Source organism: Rhea pennata, chromosome 22 (genome assembly GCF_028389875.1).
Source record: "Rhea pennata isolate bPtePen1 chromosome 22, bPtePen1.pri, whole genome shotgun sequence".
Taxonomy (NCBI): Eukaryota; Metazoa; Chordata; class Aves; order Rheiformes; family Rheidae; genus Rhea; species Rhea pennata.
The window spans coordinates 8477392-8491072 of record NC_084684.1 but is presented as its reverse complement, the minus strand read 5'-3'; the positions used below and the strand labels follow the sequence as shown (position 1 = coordinate 8491072).

The window sequence follows — 13681 nt, the reverse complement described above, 5'->3', positions numbered from 1 at the left end:
AATGTGTAGCTGGCTGCCTTGTCTTTTCAGATGATTGCTTTCTGAAACCACGGCTCATGAAATCAGTCACATGCTATCTGGATAAACTCTCCATCCATCTGTACCCTTCTCTGGAGAAATTTGAGGAAGAACTGCTGGAATTACTAAACAATGATCGCTTACTTAAGGTAGTGCCAATAGCGTTACAATAGGAGGAAGTACAATAGATAAGCAATAATGTCAGTGCTTTTCTTTTCACATGGAGTGGAAATATTTGGATAAATCCCAGTAGTATATTTGTTTTGCTTGAGAGTATCCTATTTTTGCTATTAAAGTATTTTTCTTGCTTTACTTAAAATTCCTGTATACTAATCCAAAAAGAAATCTTATGCAGGTTTTGTTTTGAATAGGCAAACTCTAGTAAGTAGAGTTTTGGTCAGCTGTATTGAAAAGTGGAAATATAAAATTGTTTGTTCTAAGTCTCTTTAAGAGTCATACCATTTAGTGAGCAACAGAGACCTCAAGCAAAGTCCTTGTTTATTTGTCAGACTTGTGCTGAATCTGCTGTTAAGATGAAATACTTTAATATCCAGCAATCACTCTGGGGCAGGTTCCATTTTTATTAGTTTATGACTGATTGCCTAAATTTTCCTTTTCTCCTCACAAGCCCCTGAATGCACTTCAGCGGCTGAGGCAGAGGGCCTGGCGGGAGCCGAGCTGCTCGAACGCATGGCTGGATTGCAGGGTGCCTCCCTGCCCCGTCCCGGGCTGTTTCCACTCCGAAGGCTTGGCCGTGTGGGGTGCTGAGTGCCCCCTGCCCCAATGCACCCTACCCGTGTGCCTGGAGTCTGAGTCAGGGTTAGACCCAGGGTATTGCTTTTCTGCAGGCTCTGTTTCGTTAGTGTATGCGAAGACCTCTCTTCGAAAGAGACGTTTGAGCGCTGGCTGGTGCGGGGGCCGTGCGGGTGGGAGCTGAGGCCCACTGCCGCTCTGCGAGAGCGCTGCGGAGGGAGGGACCCTGGGGTGATGCCTCTGCAGAGAGGCTGATCTAGCTGTGCCAACGGAACAGCATCTGCAGCGTTAGTTCGTGTTCTGCCTTGGCTGAAGGTTCCTCCTTCCCTTCTCAGCCCTGGGGAACCTGCCCTCCAGCCTGCTGCCGTGCGTTTCCCAGACAGGCATTGCTGTTCAAGGCTGTAATTGACCTTTCTGAAAACCTGTGTCCTAGGCTAACTCCATGCCGGACGGCACCACGGTCGCCATTCAGGAGCGACGGCTGCACATCGGCGTCCACAACGGCCTGCGCTTTGTCCAGGCGCCGCAGGTGGCCGTGCTGGCGCCGGAGGCGGAGGTGCTTCGGGGGCGTTCGGCGAGCTTCCTCGGGAAGCAGAGCTCCAGCTCCAGAGCAAGGTAAAAAGCGAGAACCCATAGCTGCTGCGGGTCCGTCACCTTCGCCAAGAGCCCCAGTTCCTTTCCTTTCCTGCCTGGCAGGCTCCTGCCTGCAGGGCTAGAGCTGCAGACCCCGCTTCTCCCCTTCTCTGCTTCCGATGTTTTTTGTTAGACTGAAGCTTGGATAACTGTGCTGTCTGTTAGCCTGTTTTCTGGTACTTAGCTCAGTGCCTTGCAAAGCAGACAGTCAACCGTGCGTCCTAAATAAATACTTCTGGCAATTGCTTTTTAATCTTCCCTTTTGTTATGCTCCAACACAGCAGAGTAGGTCAAGCTCTGGTTCTGAGGAGTCGCATTCATTTGACTGAAATGGTTCGTCACCCAGCGTTTGCAATCTTCTTCCAGCTTGAGTATGTCTTCTGTGCAGCGGGGGGAGCCAACGAGAAGGTAGGGATGAACTCCACACTTGTAAATGACTTTTCATCTAGAAGTGTAGAGAAGCCTTAGAAACCAGTAAAGGCTTTGACGATCCTTAACTAGTCACACATCCCTGAAGGACTGCAGTAACTGCTTCACAGCTGCTCTGGTTGCTCAGTGACATTTCTAAAGATTCTCTGATCAATTATTAAAGAATATAAATCTGCACCTGATGGACCAGAGTCCTTTTGAGTAACTGGATATTCTGCCCAAATTTCACCATCCTGTATTACCAAGATAATAGACGAATGACACCTGAGCTATTCTTGTCTGCTGTATAATTAGTGCAGGCATTTAAGACACGTGTCATCCATTCAATAGCTCCTTCCTAAATGGTTAAGCTCTTAAGTCCTGTAAGGAAAAATGGAATAGTTTCTTGCTAGTGCATGGCTTTCTGATTTCTGAAATGCTAAATTGTGCTGCATATGGTCCAGCTAGACAGTAATTCTAGGTCGTTCAACCTACCAAGCTAGTGTTCTATGTCTAGGTGAGAGAAAAATGAGGGGTAGTGCCCTTGCAATTCAAAATTAGAGGTTACATTTATTAATGAAGCCCTTTTTTCATAGAACTCCATTCATGTATATTTTTCCCCTTCTGTTAACATCAGGACAGTTTGAAATGAATCTAAAACAATTCTGTGGAAAAAATTCTTAAAGGGACTTGGAAAGATAGGGAATTTGTTGAATGCCTCAGCTTTCGGCGGAGTGAAAAAATGACTCAAACAGTACACGTTGTGTGACATCTATAGCAAAGAGGGATTTTTTAATGTTTTTAAAAGAGCAACCTTTTATAAATGTGTTGAACAATGATGATTTAAATTGAGAGACATAGCTTTTTTTGTTCTGTTTTTTTCTCCCTAAGCATGTTTGAAAATAACCCAACTATCACTGCTAAAATTAGCAAAATTTTCTGTTTCCTACTCCCACCATGATGATCTTCACCTATTTTGGGAAGCAAATACGCAATCTTGTACAGAAATGGTTAATGACGTAGGAGAAAGATGTGCCCTTCATACCTGAACTCGGATGACCTCAAGAATCACAGACCCAAAGCTCAAAACATTTCATATTTCTTAAGATAGCTCTTGGATATCTACTGTATAGTTGCAGGATTTTCTCATTCAAAACCCTATTTCTGCAGAGTTTCAGTATTTTGTACCTTTTCCTGGCGTATTTTAACACATCACTGCTTTTTAATTATTTCTGAAAAATGAAGTGTTTTTCATTAGTCAGAGCAATCACAAGATCTTAGTGCTTGATAAATTTCTTCTTTGCTTCCCATTGGGTTTTTTCCCCCACAATCAGTCTTTGTGTTGTGGCAGTGCTCTGCTCACTCATTAAGTGCACTAGTGGAAAAAAGTTGTTTGTTTCTTAAAAAAAATTACTGTTGACTAGCAGCTCAGATTTGTGACTTGGACAGATGGGGAACATAAAGCAGAAGAGAAAGCGCACTGAATAAAAGAATCCTCCCAACAAGAGATTTATTAATCTTGGTAGAAAGTACTAAAAATGTGAGTGCTTATTAGGCGCTGCTCTGCTTCTGTGAATGCAATTACTGTATGCATCCTTGGTCTTGTAAATTGGAATTGTGACTACCTTTGGCTCATTGGTCTCTTAGCGTCTTCGATTAGGAGCCCAGCTCGACCAGCTTGTATTGAAGCTTTACTTGATGGACCATTGACTCGGCGCCTCCTTGCTCCTGCTCAAGCGGTGATTCCTTCTGGCATTTAAGTCCCGCTGCCAGTCCCTTCCACTGCATTTGCTAGCTGATGTCCTAGAAGGCAGTCGACAGCCCACTCCTCTGTTGCTTTACTAGCCCTGGGTTTCACCCAAGGGTGGCTTCCTGCCTTACCCTGGGAACATCTGGGGCAAATCCGAGTGGCGGACGGACTGTGCTCTGGGAGCTGAGGGCAAGATGTCATTCCTCTTCCTGCCTGGAAAGGGCTGTGGTTTGTCGGGGTTCAGCTTTGCGCTTGCCCAAAAGCGGGTGTTGGCGAGTCCTCTGCCCCGGTGCGCCCCCGGGGGACGTGGGGGCTGCTTGATCCTTAACGGGTAGCTGCTCGGGGCAGTTGCCTCGTCTGCCTTCTCTCGTCTCGCGAAGCTCCACTCTTGGGAGCGCCAAGAAGGGTGCGACCGTCGCGCAGAGAAGGACGAAAGCGGGCCGCGCTCGTGGTCGTGCAAGCTCTGCTTTCTGGGAGGACTGGGGAGCAATCTGCTGGCGTGCCTGCTATCCGTGTCCTCTGCTCAGGAGGTAAAATGCGTCAAGAGCAGAGTCTACAGGGGGGATTACAGATAATCCTGCTTCCCCGCAGGGGGAGGAGGGAGGGAACGAGGAAATCGTTAGTGTCGAAGTCTTTGGAGTCTCATCAGGCTCTTTTACAAGTGAGTCTTTCTATTAGTTTTAACTACTGCTGGAGATTTTGACTGCCATCAAATTTAAATATTCACTTCTGCCTTTGAACATTATAAAACTTGGAGGCAGGAGGGAAAATTGCGCTTTACTGCACAGTATCTTCTAGGATCAAACAATAGCTCCCTTTACTCATGTACAGTATTCAAAGAACAGTTTCACTCTGTAGGACAAAAGCAAATATCTCCTCTCAAAATGTCAAAGTGCTTTCAACAGCACCCTGTGTAGTGTGTCACAAATGGGCTTATTAAATCATTTTAATTATATGTTGTTAAATTTTTCCACTGTGTATATGTATATAGAGAAATTTAGCCTGCAGCAGTTGTGGAGTGTTCTGGCAAACTGATTTGGAGAATTTCAGCTTTTTTAATTTAAAAAAAGGCTCCTCTTTAGAAGGTAGCACAAAAATAAGCTTGATGCTGGAAAAAAAGATTAACCCCTCACATTCTTTTCTGGAGTGCTGAGGTTTTTCTGGATGTTTAAACATGACTTGTTCCACCCCTCAGTCATGAGAAATCTCTGTTGATTGTGCATGCAAAGATCACGTTTGCTAACATAGATTTGCTGATCATTTGTGTGTATTCAGTTATAACGTTCCATTTTTTGGAGGTTAAAATGAACCTTAAATGATTCCAAACTGTAGCTAGTGAAGTGCGAGCGTCTCCTTCCCTTCATGCCGTTTACCTGATTGTGAAACGGCACCGGTGTCGGAGAGGAGCCCTGAAAATAATCCCTCCCTGCCCACCGGCGGCGTGTCGCTTTCCAGACCAGGAAACGCATCTGCCGCGTCGACATCTGCAGTGTCGGCAAGCTGCGCTGTTTTTTTTTTTTCCCTGCTAGGTTAAAGCTGCCTCTTGCGTGTTGCTGGGATGAAGTATTGACGAACATCAGTAAGGCATCGACCGAGAGCGGCCGGAGCCTTGTTTGTGGCACGCCAGCCCGGTGCAGCGGGGAGGATGTGCGGGTCGATGGGGTGCCGGCTGGGCTGCGCTGCGCGGCATCGCCCACGCGTGTCGTGCTCCTCTGTATCCTAGCAGGCGGACGCAAACAGGATAAAGATGATCTAATTCCAGGAGGTACAAAGTTTAGAAATGTGCCTGTTGTCAGCCAGGCGAGCAGCAGGGAAGCGCTTGCTGCAGCGTGTCTCTATTCCCTTCCCTAGCAACAGCCGCCCGGCGGTGCGCGGCTCGGGGCTTTTCTAGCACCGCGTCGGCTCTCTGCCCAAGCTGTCATCTCCAGAGATCCTTTATTATTCCTGCCATTAGTCTGTGGCGTGACGGAGTGGCTGAATCAATAGCAATTGATTTGTTACGAGTCCCTAATTGTCCCACTAAGATGGCTGTGAGAGGGTCATTGATAATGCAGTAAATGTCTTCTCATATTAGAGCTATCCAAAGCAAAACTGGGGGAAAATATCCATATTTATAAAAGTGGCACACGCACACCAGACCAAAGGGATTTGTATTGATTGGGAGAGGAAAATCTGAGAAGAGTCGTGCTGCTGGAAATGAGATATTGGATTCAACTCATTTAAAAAGCTAAAACCTAAGGATCTGCAGGGATTTGGGTCTCGGAATGCATATATTTTTCAACTGTGCTAACAAACTCAATTCTATTTTTCAACTCAAGTTGCGTCGCTAGGTTTAATTGCGAGCAGAGAGAAGCAGAATGCCCCTAGCGTGCGTGACGATGGTGAGGGGCCAGCCGGAGAGCCCTGCGAGGTGAGGCAGTCGCTTAGTTGCAGCCCTGGCGCGCGCAGGCGGTGGCTGGCGCGATCCCCTCCGCCGCACGCTCCGGGTGCGCCCGCGGCCCCCGGTCCTCGGGGCCGCCCGTCCCCGGCGGAGGACCGGCGCTGCCTGGCGTCCCGCCGTGCCACGAGCCGCCTGAGGCCCCCGCCGCGGCAAGGTGAACCCAGTGACCCTGCGCGCTAATCCCAAAGCAGATTGCCAAGCTAATCGTGGTAGTCTCTGCGCTGTAATTAGCACTTAGCCAGGAGCTGTAAGGATGATTTCAAACACTGATAGAGACCTATAAGTTTTTCTTTTTTTGTGCATGTTCTTCATAACCTTCGATTTTAAGGGGAGGCTGTTGAAGTGATTGGGTAAGTGGAACCCTTTAGCCTCTTTTTAGAATACACTTCCCATCTTTGAGAGGTAGATGGTCAAAAATATATCATTAATGCAGCTATTTGAGAGAGTTGGTTCTTTAATGAGCTCTCTGTCCTTATTGCAGAGACCTAATCACCTTCTATACATAGGAAGAATTCTCATCTCATGGAACATTGTCCCTATTATTATGGCAATGGTGATAATAAATTCCTAGTAAAATCTGCTAGCGCTTACATTATAAACTCTCACTTATACTGCTCGGCTGAAAATGATCACTTGGAGCCAAATATTGACAAAAAAGACTAAAATTAGAAAAGGAGAGGTGGGGTTGTGGGGCTTTTTTCTCAGCCTATGTATGTTAAAAAAAAATACAAGAGAAATTATTTTTGAAAAGCACTGTCTTGCATTTTGTTGATCCAGAATATAGAGCTATAGTCCCTTGCATAATTTTGTAAAAGAATGAAGTAAAATTATCTTGGAAATGTGATTGTCTAATATATTGCAACCGTAGAATGCAGAAAGGGGAGTAATTTCAGTGACATGTTAAACTGGATATGTACAAGAAAAAATAAAAAGCACTCGAGTGGGAAGAGTTATGCAATGATTACAGTGAGAGCAGGATTCATATCTGTATGCAGCTGTAGCCATGATTCTGTTTAGCCTCAAACAGATAAAATCATTTAAAGTTGTGTTTGTCTGCACTGCCAGTGGCAAAGAGCGGAGGGGAGACAAGTGTTGTGAGGAAGCCAGCCCAGTAATCTTTAACTGCGGAGTATGAACGATCCCGAACGCTCTGCGCGGGGGCGATGCTCTGTCCCTATCCGTCAGCGGAGTAGTGCCGATGTTGTTTTGCACCTGGAAAGTCAGTGCTTTGAAGGGAATGCTGTGCTCTGACAAAAATGGGTCTGGAAAGACAAATAATGTGCTTGGAAGTGGTACATCTCAAATGTGCTGAAAGCAGAGAAAAGTGATTTCTGTAATACTGGAGTTAAGGGTGGAAAACGTACAGCTGAAGATAAGAACCGTAGTTTATTTGATGGCATTCACTTCTTTATATTGTACAAAGACCGAGGATTCATCGTGTCCCTGACGTTTAGAGTTGCTCAGTGGGAATAATAATAATAAAAAACTCTTTACTGTTAGTATGTAGACTGTTTTCTTACCTCAGCGAATGTAACTCGGCCTTCCCATCCCTTCCCACCCTTGTGCCCAAACCAGAAGTAGCCCAGAGGCCTGTCTCTGAGCGTAGACCTAGGACTTCCACGTGTACGCGGGCAGTCTCTCCAGCCTGTTCTCCAGGCGTGGAAACTGAACGTAGAGGCCGTGCGTGTGCAGCTTTGGCAGTGTCAGGAGACAGTAAATGGCATTTCTGTTACGGACTGCGCAAGCCTAAAGATGCGCTGTCCCTTTGAGGCCTCATTTTGTGACCCGCTCTTCGATGTTTTCTTTTGTTGCAGCATAAATCAGCCTGTATGAATAATTCCAGAATGTGCTAACAGCAAAAGCCTGCTCGTGCTCTTTTAGGGTAAAAAGCACTTTAGAAAAATGTCACACTTCCTAAAGGCAGAAGCGGGTCTACCATGAATTCTGAATGCTACAAAACTTTATTGCTCACTGGACAGGAAATGACTGATTTTAACCTATTTTATTTTGTTGCTACGCTGACAGCGGTATACCTCCAGTGCGAAAGCGTGGGGTCCTGGCGCTCGCTGCACTTGCTCTTCTCCTGTTTCCCCAGGCGCTGTCCGGCACGTCTCTGAGCAAGGCGGCCTACATGCACTCGGTTCGGTGGGCCGCCTGGAGCCCCTTCCTGGGCTCTGCCTCCTCAGAGGTGGTTGTGCCTCTGCGCGGAGGCACTCAGCCCAATCCCAGCCACGTCCTGGTGTACAAGACCCCTCCAAACAGCGTGAGCTCTGGAGAGGTAAGCGACGCTTTTGTGATTTCTGCTGCATTGCAAACACAGTTGAACATCCTGTTGGCTTTTGGGCCGGGCCCAGCAGGGGGTCTTTCCATTTAAAAAAAACTCCTTTAAAGAATCTTAAGTGCCCAGGTAATAGGGAGGCTCTTAGCAAATCTCTGACTGAATAAAGACTTAAGAGAACAGAGTGAGGATAACAACCCTCCACCCCCCTGCCAATATACCCATGCACTATACAGAGCGTGCTGAATGCTGTCAGCTGCTGTTTTGCTTTACTTACGGTGAATATGCACACTGACCTGTCACAGCTGGTAAAGGTGCTATTTATTGCGATCCTTCTTGGAGACCGTCATTACTTGAGCTATTTTATCCTAAGTGATGTACGTTAAAATAAAAAGTTGAAGACCTCGCTCCAAAGTGCTTATAGTTTATCATTTTTTTAAAAAAAAAATTACTACTGGTGAAGGATCTTGTGCAAGAATGCCTCAGTTGTTTCCAGAATTTCATAACGAGGCTAAACTGCGCTAATCACTCTGCCACAGAGACAAACCTGAATAGCTGTGTAACTTGCTCTGTTGTAGATTGGGGTGGTTGTTCATGTAGACTGCAGAGAAGGTAGAGCGCTGAGTCTGCTCTCTAGCTTACTGTTAAGTAGCTAGTGAATGTAAGTGCATATTCTTACCTCAGCAAAATTTGATGTCTGAGGCAGACTGGAGAAAGAGTTTGCAAGTGTATTTGTTTCTGCAAATGGACAGTTCTTGGTGGTGGTGTTAAAATATAAATCCCTGCCAGCTCTGCCTCCGTCTGCCTGGAAAGATGCTTCTTGCACCATAGTTTTTTCTGACTGCAGGGTAAGAGAATCTGTTCTCTTTTCAGAGAGATGGTAGAGTATGCACATATTAGTTTAAAAGGGTTTCACTTCACTTCAAAATTTCAGGTGAGGCAATCTGAATCTGGTACTATCCAATTCCACGTTTCCACTGATTCCGAAGAACATCTTGTAACCTCTGCGGATCTCTTAAGTAAAGACAGAGAAGATTCAGAGAAGCCTCCTACACCATCTCTGAGTGAGTGTTTTCCATATTGGTGACATTTAAAGTATAGAGTGTAGCATCAGTATCTGATCAGAAGCAAAAACAGTACTTCATCTGAAGTTTAGTGAACTAGCTTGTAAATTATAGTGAATCAAGCTTACATCAGTTTGAATTAAACTCCCATTTTTACTTTGCAAAATGTAACTGTGATATTAGAACTTAGCTGTGCGCAAAAATTGCCGTAATTTCTAGGATGTCATCAACCATTCGTGTTCCATGTCCTATAACAATATTTGGGGCTTCCATGTTGCACTGCTGAAAACTCCTGGAAGAGCCTTACAGCCACACCAGAAATGTATTGCTCCCTGATGCTAGTATTACTTGTCTCTTTAAACTCTTAGTCCTTCCAGATGGCTGAGGATGGAAGAGTTGTCAATTATAGACTGAATAATAAATAATCTTGGTTAGCTGCAGTTTATAGAATGTGACAGCAACACATATTTAATCAGCATGTACCTCTAACGCAAGTGATTCTGTTCCAGGGTCTAGCTGAGAAAAAGCCAGGCCTGCATATGTGTATGTGCACATATGAATATATATATAGCGCAAGAATACCAGATGGTAGGATTTTCAGCACTGATCTGTTATGTGTATTGAAGACAGAAATAAAGTTTCCAGTGACTTTGACTTGGGAACAGAGTTAAATCAATGCCCAGTGATGTTGAAAAATCCTCTCCAGTTCCTATTCCTTTTGTTTCTGTCTGCTCTCTTTCACGATCGACGGGAAACAAATTCATAGATCCTGATTTTTGTCTGAACTTTCCACTCCAGAATGTGAGACTGGGATCAAAATAGGAGAAAACTAATTTGCTTATTTATGTCTTGGAATAATTTGATTGTTTCACCGTGGATTCTGCAGCGAAGACTGTTCCTCTTTCATTGAAAGCCACTCTGTGCTGTTTTTAATCTTTCTCAATCTGTCCATGGATGTGCAAACCAGATTGCTCTCAACTTAACTGCCTGTTTAAACATCAATATGTGAGTTTATTACCTTATTAATGTGGTGGTGTTCCTGAAATCTATAGGACTGTTTGTACTTGAGGGGCTGCCAGAGAGGTCATCTGTTAGTAAATGTTTTGCAGGGGAGACACGTGCTAGTTTTAACCACTGAATTGCCTGTTGGGCAGCCAGTTTTTTCGGTGGTGGTTTGCAAATAACGACGCGCCGTTCAGCGGACGGAGGCAGCTTATTTCAGATACGCCGCTGGGCGCGAGGAGGCAGCTGTGCTGTGTTTCTGTAGCTGAGTACTAGGCGTGGAGCGTGTCTCCTCGCAGCTGGGCAGGCAGGAGCGGAGACCCGGAGAGGGAGGGTGCTTCCCTGGCGCTCGGGGCTCTGTCCGGCAGGCTCGGCCCCGTGGCTGCGCACCGCCTTCGGGGCCGGAATGGCCTTCCCGGCCGTGCCGCCCGTGGGCCGGGGGCGTGCGAGGGTGTGCAGGGGGGCGAGCGCTTGGCTTGGCTGCCCTGCCCCGAAGCGGGGGTCAGCCTCTGTTCGGGAGCATCTCGGAGTCATCGCCAGCATCTCCGGCCTCGCCGCCGGCTCTGCGGGCTCATGCGTTCCTGTGTGTGCCCTTTACAACGTGGGAGCTTTAGCTCCTGTGAGGAGCAGAACCTAAAGTATGGGGAAGTGTCAGAAACAGCGTAGTCTGGGAAACTGTCTGTGGTATTGCTTGCCACTTACGATGTTCGTTTACTACCGGACTACTGAAATCCTTTGAATTAGGTCTCTGTTTCTCCCCTTTCCTCTGCAGCTTTGCTCCCGCTCTAGCGTGCGTTCCCGTGCAAGTCTCGGTGCGAGTCTTTAAATACGTAACAGGTTAAGTTCTGACTGATGCTTTTCTCTGAGTGCTTTACAAACTTGCACGGATCTTCTGGTAAGCCTGATGACACTGTAGCAGTTAGCTGAAGTGAAGCACTTCAGCCTGCAGATCTGAGTCCTGCCTGGTATTTTGGGAGCCGCGCAAGCTCGCCGTGCTGCGTCGTTCCACGAGATGGCAGTGGCACCGTGGCTTTCCTGGGGAAGCTGCTGACCCACTTGGTCTGCAGAGCCTTCTGGCTCTGTGGGGTTGGCCTGGTTGGTTTAACGGGCTTTAAAGCAGAAACCTTAAAAGGTCAGTTGGAGTGATTTAACAGTTTGGAGTTTTGGGAGGTATATTGGGTTAGGTTCTCCTTGATGTAATCGTGAGGCTGTTAAGGTCCTGATGTTGCTTGAAAGGTCTCTTACAAATGCAATTCTGCTGGTATCAGTCAATAACGTTTAGTGAACTGTGGTGTGGTAAAAAGTGTGTCTTAACAGGTACGTTACTCCAAAAAAGCCACATTGGGAGGACCAAAGGAAATGGCTAGCATGTGAAATGACATCGTGCTCCAGTTCTGCAGATAGTCTGGGCTAGCTAATTGCCATCAAAATGGAGTGGTGTGTAGCCAAGCGAGCAGCCAGGGCACGTGCTGCAAAGTGTCCGAGCTGCCCCCAGGCCAGTGCCCGCGGGTGGTGCAGAAGTGCTGAGCTGACCTTGCGTGCAGAGCCCTTCAGGCCTTGCTGGGTTAAGTGTTATTTCTTGCCCCCAAAGATCTTGTATTCTAAGGAGGTAACACTGTTCGTGGCCAGCGGCGAAAGCTGGCTTTGTGCTGCGTGGGCGCTCCTGCACGCTGCGCAGCCCAGGAGCGCGCGGGCCGCTCCCGGGCCGCGGTGCACCCTCGGGATTTGGCCGAGGGGCGGGCGAGTCGGTGCAAATCCCTCCGGTTAACAAGAGGCGGCTCGTGGCGAAGCGCTCGCGGCGCTGCCTCCCGCTGCAGGAGCCCGCGCTCGCCCCGCCGGGCGCCGGGGGCTGCGCTCCGCGAGGCTGGAGCTGCGCTGGGGACGAGCGGCGGCGGTGGGATGGGGGTGCCGGGCCGGCGGGAGCCCGCGCGCCCTCGCACGGCACCGCCGGTGTCCGGGCGGGCGAGGAGCGGAGCAGTCTGTTTGCGTTTTTGATCAACTTTCCGTCGTGGTTTCGCTGCCAAAAGCAAATGTCTTCAGAGGTTGGTTATGTGCTCAAGTGACAGAAACGTTGAATGAGAAACCCTAACAATTTCTTGACAGCTGCACTTGGCGAGCAGAAACTGCCTGTGAAGTAATAGGGTGTCAGGAAAAATTAATCTCTGGACAGGCCTGGAAATTTGCTGCAGTTGGCAACCTAATTTTCCTTTTGTCTCCGACGATTTAGGAAGGCTTTCCAGAATGAAGTTAGCTTTTAGCATCACTTGGAAGGCAGTCGTTCGCTGCAGCCTCTTACTGCCGCATTACGTGCGATAGGCAGCTGGAAAGTCTCTCATGTCGTGTAACGTGGTAATCTCTTCTGGATGCGCGCTTCCTGAAGAGCCACTAAAGCCTCCTGGAGAACTTTGATAAACAGGCTATTTAAAACCAGTTCTGCTTATACCCTCGATTTTTCTGACTTCTGGTATTATAACAAGGCGTGTGTGCCTGGAAGCGGTCCAGGGGCTTAACAGTTTGTGTGCTCTGACCCGATTGTGCACCCTCGAGGACGTCGCCCCTTTTGGGGTGCGCTGCAGGCCTCTTCCGACGCCAGCTGCGGCAGCGCGGTATTGGCCTGTCTAGGGAAAAGGAGCTCCAGCGGAGCGTTCTCATGCGGCTCGCTTGCCAGCGGAGGGAAGGCAGGCAAGCAAAATCGAGATCGGACGTGTGCTGAATTGCCTCCACGGAGAGCGTCAGAGATTCCTGAAGCACTGCGAGATTTTAAAAATCTTCCCCTCAGTGAAGATACGTACAGCGTTGGGCAACTGTTCTAGAGGACAGGCCATTCCCCCGCCCTGCCGTGAAGGTACTCCGGTTGAGCAGGGAAGGTCCCCTTCCCTAAGCTTGTTAGTCAAACTGTTGTATTTCTCTTAGGGGTGAGGCAGTTCAGGAAACGGCCTCTGTGGAGTTTTTGTGGTTCTTGAGGGTGCTGTGAGTTGCAGCTAAGTCGCATCGGAGGCCAACTGGAAGTGAGGTACCTGGGTTGGAGGGGTGGCAACAAGAGCATCGCCCTTACCGCCCCGTCGGAGAGGTGGGACTGAGCTGCTCAGCTCTCTTCTGCCCTTCGTTCCCTCTCGCCTCTGCGTCCGAGTCGTTTCGGAGCATGGAGTTGGGCCGGCTGGCGATCGCCGAGCCCAGTGTCGCCGCTCGCGCCTCCAGCAGCGGCGTGTGGCTGCCGCAGTGGCTCTGGCAGAGCAGGTGCTGCTGCCCTTTTTCCTCCCAAGGAGTGAGGTGAGGTCCGGTTACGCGACCTCCCTCCCGGGTAGGCAGCTTTCTTTGCAGAGCCCTTCAGGGTC

General features: G+C 48.1%; 1 protein-coding gene across 7 annotated transcripts in view; it reads left to right on the top strand.

Moving 5' to 3' along the window:
• The window catches only part of NPHP4 (nephrocystin 4), a 51867-nt gene that overhangs the window by 13377 nt on the left and 24809 nt on the right, over positions 1-13681 (top strand). For 6 of the 7 annotated variants that reach the window (XM_062593150.1, XM_062593147.1, XM_062593149.1 and 3 more), the window contains exons 6-10: positions 31-167; positions 1205-1386; positions 1686-1812; positions 8098-8280; positions 9215-9344. In XM_062593150.1, the coding sequence (XP_062449134.1) occupies positions 31-167; positions 1205-1386; positions 1686-1812; positions 8098-8280; positions 9215-9344 (759 nt within the window). The remainder of the gene's footprint in view (positions 1-30; positions 168-1204; positions 1387-1685; positions 1813-8097; positions 8281-9214; positions 9345-13681) is intronic. The other variant, XM_062593148.1, reaches the window with a different exon arrangement.